We start from the raw sequence: 2,500 nt of genomic DNA, 5'->3' as shown, positions 1-2,500 counted from the left end.
TAATAAAACTAAAAGAAGAGGAAAAAGAAACGAGGACACATCTGTCATTACTGTAACAACCATCTCTTGAAAGCTGCATAGTTGCAAAATATTTGTATTCATGTTCATGATTTTTCATGCTATGAACTTGACCAAAACCTTCTCCACAAAGGCCACAATGTCTCTCATTCTGTTTCCATCTTGGAACTGGAAGTGGAACTGTAGACTAGAGGGAGAGAAAGAGAGACATGCAAAAAGAGAGAGATAAAAGAGTGGAGAAGTTAAGGGGAGTAAGCTCGACAGAGGGGGAAGAGGCAGAAGGCAATAGGAATGGAAGAAGAGAAAGCAGTGGAAGGAAGTATGGAAGAAGTAATGGAAACTAGGAGAGAAAGAGACAGAAAGAGTGCAATAAAAGATATAATCCAGGAAAAGGGAGACACAAGGAACAGAGTTAAAAGCCTCTTTGCAATATAATCAAAGGAAGAACACACTTGGAGAACCTTAAAACCTGTTCTTGTTTCTTTTTCAAGAATATTTGTTGAGGTAGGAAGCAGGAACATAACCTTGGTGTCCAGTGCGGTCTTCCACAAACCACCAATCAGACGACTTGGCGTGTAACACGAGAACCACTTGGCCGGCCACCAAGTTAAGCTGCGTGCTGTCTGAGCCACCAAAGTTGTATAATGCATAGTAGAACTGGGATAGAAAGAGAAGCACATGACTCTATGCCCTTTAAATACTCTGAGTTAAATATAAAGCAAATTTCATTAACTTACTGATTCATTAACAACTTAAATATCACATCCTAAAAAGGATTGGCCAACCATCGTGCATATAATCCCAATACAAAATTTTCATCATCAATACCACACTACTGTTGTAAATAAATCTTAAACACTTACCGGAAACTCCTCAGTCTCTGGTTCTGGGAGCGTGTTCTGGTCGGTGTTGCTGTAAGTGGCTTCATCCACAAGCTGGCCATCCTTAATAACCTCATAAATGGGGCTTTCCTCTGGCTCCCCTTGGTCCCTCTCCTGCACTTCCTGTGCCTGGAGAAAATTTGGGGTTATTTCAAGTTTATTGACAAAGATACAGATTGTTTTAATTGCATATAAACTGAGTTACTGATCTTTAATTTCTCTTCTTTGCATAGCTGCTACATTACAGAATAATCTATTTATGGGTCATATAGGTATGTATATTTCAATGTATTAATGTTCCCTGAAAAAAAATAAAGTTCAAATATAACCAACCTGCTCAATCTCCTCATAGATATTGTTTTCCTCTGCCACAGGAGAGTTGTACTCATTGGACTGTTGCCTCTCCAATGGGGGGGTATAGTATTCACTCTCCACAACCTGCGTATAGTACGGCCCCCTCGCTGAAGCCTCTGGGCAAACACCTTTGCTTGGGAGGGGAGATGCTTCCTTGTCCAGGTGCTGATTGGAGTAGTGGGGGGGAGGAGTTGGCTGTGATGTTGGGGGGAAGAACTGTCCACCAGGTGTAACCTGTGACAAAGTCCTGGGAGCTACGGGTGCTGCAGAGGCTCCAGGGAAGAGGTCCTCATAACGTGGTGGGCGTTCTGGTAGGGGAGGAGTGGGGGCGGCACGGGGGAGGGTGGATGGACGTGAAATGATGGGAGCTGAGGGTTGTGTCGAGCCAGGAAGGGTGGAGGGGTGGGAAGTACCAGTGGGCAACCTGCTATCTAAGGCCTGGAGAGGTCTTAAGGCCGAGGCTCTTGCAAAGCCCTTATTGTCTGTTGGAAAGAAATTGTTATTATCAAAAGGCAGAGCTAAATTCAGAAGAAAAATAATCTCTAAAATACATCAGAAATCAACCCACTAAAGTAACCCCACCATATGAGGCTAATGACTTGCCTCCATCATCGATGAACCATCTATCTGTTCTACCAAGAGGGTCCTTGTTCTTGAGGAGTGCCACATGGTCTCCCGGGTATAACGTCAGCTCCATGACCTCAGCTGGCGTGTGCACCTCTGTTACTATATAGATGACATCTGCCGGGTAACTGTTCAGCACCTTCTTCCTTGTCACCTGAAATTTAATTTAAAGCTTCAAAGGAAGATAAGGGAAGGACACACATATTCTCTTCAAAAGTATTGTCAATGAAAGTAGGATCATTAGAGCCACAGCTAGTTATGAGTAATATCAGAAATAATCATACAAATATGTACGAATGCATTATCATTAACTTTTATTTTTCTGTCTTATTTATAATCCACACATCTATGCAATCCTCATGATTAATCATATACATTTCTCTTCAACAAACCAATCCCCAAAGTTTTATCATTATGATCAAAAGCTCTTGTTTCTCTCTTTTAATTAATCTCCCTTCTACCTCTGGTGTTTCCTTTTTGTTGGCACTGGTGTCTGAGGCCTTCCTACTGCGCTGCTTGGCTCTCGGCAGTGTCTTCTGGAGGGTGTCAGCTGGGATGAAGCTCAGCTGGCGGAATTCACCCAACTGCTGTAGGTACTTGACACGGAACTGGGCCAGCATGTC

The 2,500-nt window shown here is 42.9% G+C and overlaps 1 protein-coding gene across 4 annotated transcripts in view; it reads right to left on the bottom strand.

Annotated features, from left to right (window-relative positions):
• Positions 1 to 366: 366 nt before the first annotated feature.
• Positions 367 to 2,500, bottom strand: part of LOC122255635 (dynamin-binding protein) — a 35,701-nt gene continuing 33,567 nt past the window's right edge. For all 4 annotated transcript variants that reach the window (XM_043019851.2, XM_043019850.2, XM_043019852.2 and 1 more), the window contains exons 17-21: positions 2,339 to 2,500; positions 1,857 to 2,031; positions 1,233 to 1,735; positions 882 to 1,028; positions 367 to 675 (exon numbers count right to left, since the gene is read on the bottom strand). The exon at positions 2,339 to 2,500 is cut by the window's right edge and continues 30 nt beyond it. In XM_043019851.2, coding sequence (XP_042875785.2) covers positions 505 to 675; positions 882 to 1,028; positions 1,233 to 1,735; positions 1,857 to 2,031; positions 2,339 to 2,500 — 1,158 coding nt within the window. In that variant the 3' untranslated portion in view covers positions 367 to 504. The remainder of the gene's footprint in view (positions 676 to 881; positions 1,029 to 1,232; positions 1,736 to 1,856; positions 2,032 to 2,338) is intronic.

Source organism: Penaeus japonicus, unplaced genomic scaffold (assembly GCF_977035675.1).
Source record: "Penaeus japonicus unplaced genomic scaffold, GWHDUDI00000001_assembly GWHDUDI00000032, whole genome shotgun sequence".
Classification (NCBI taxonomy): Eukaryota; Metazoa; Arthropoda; class Malacostraca; order Decapoda; family Penaeidae; genus Penaeus; species Penaeus japonicus.
The sequence above is the reverse complement of the archived record's forward strand: the minus strand, read 5'-3'. Positions and strand labels throughout refer to the sequence as shown.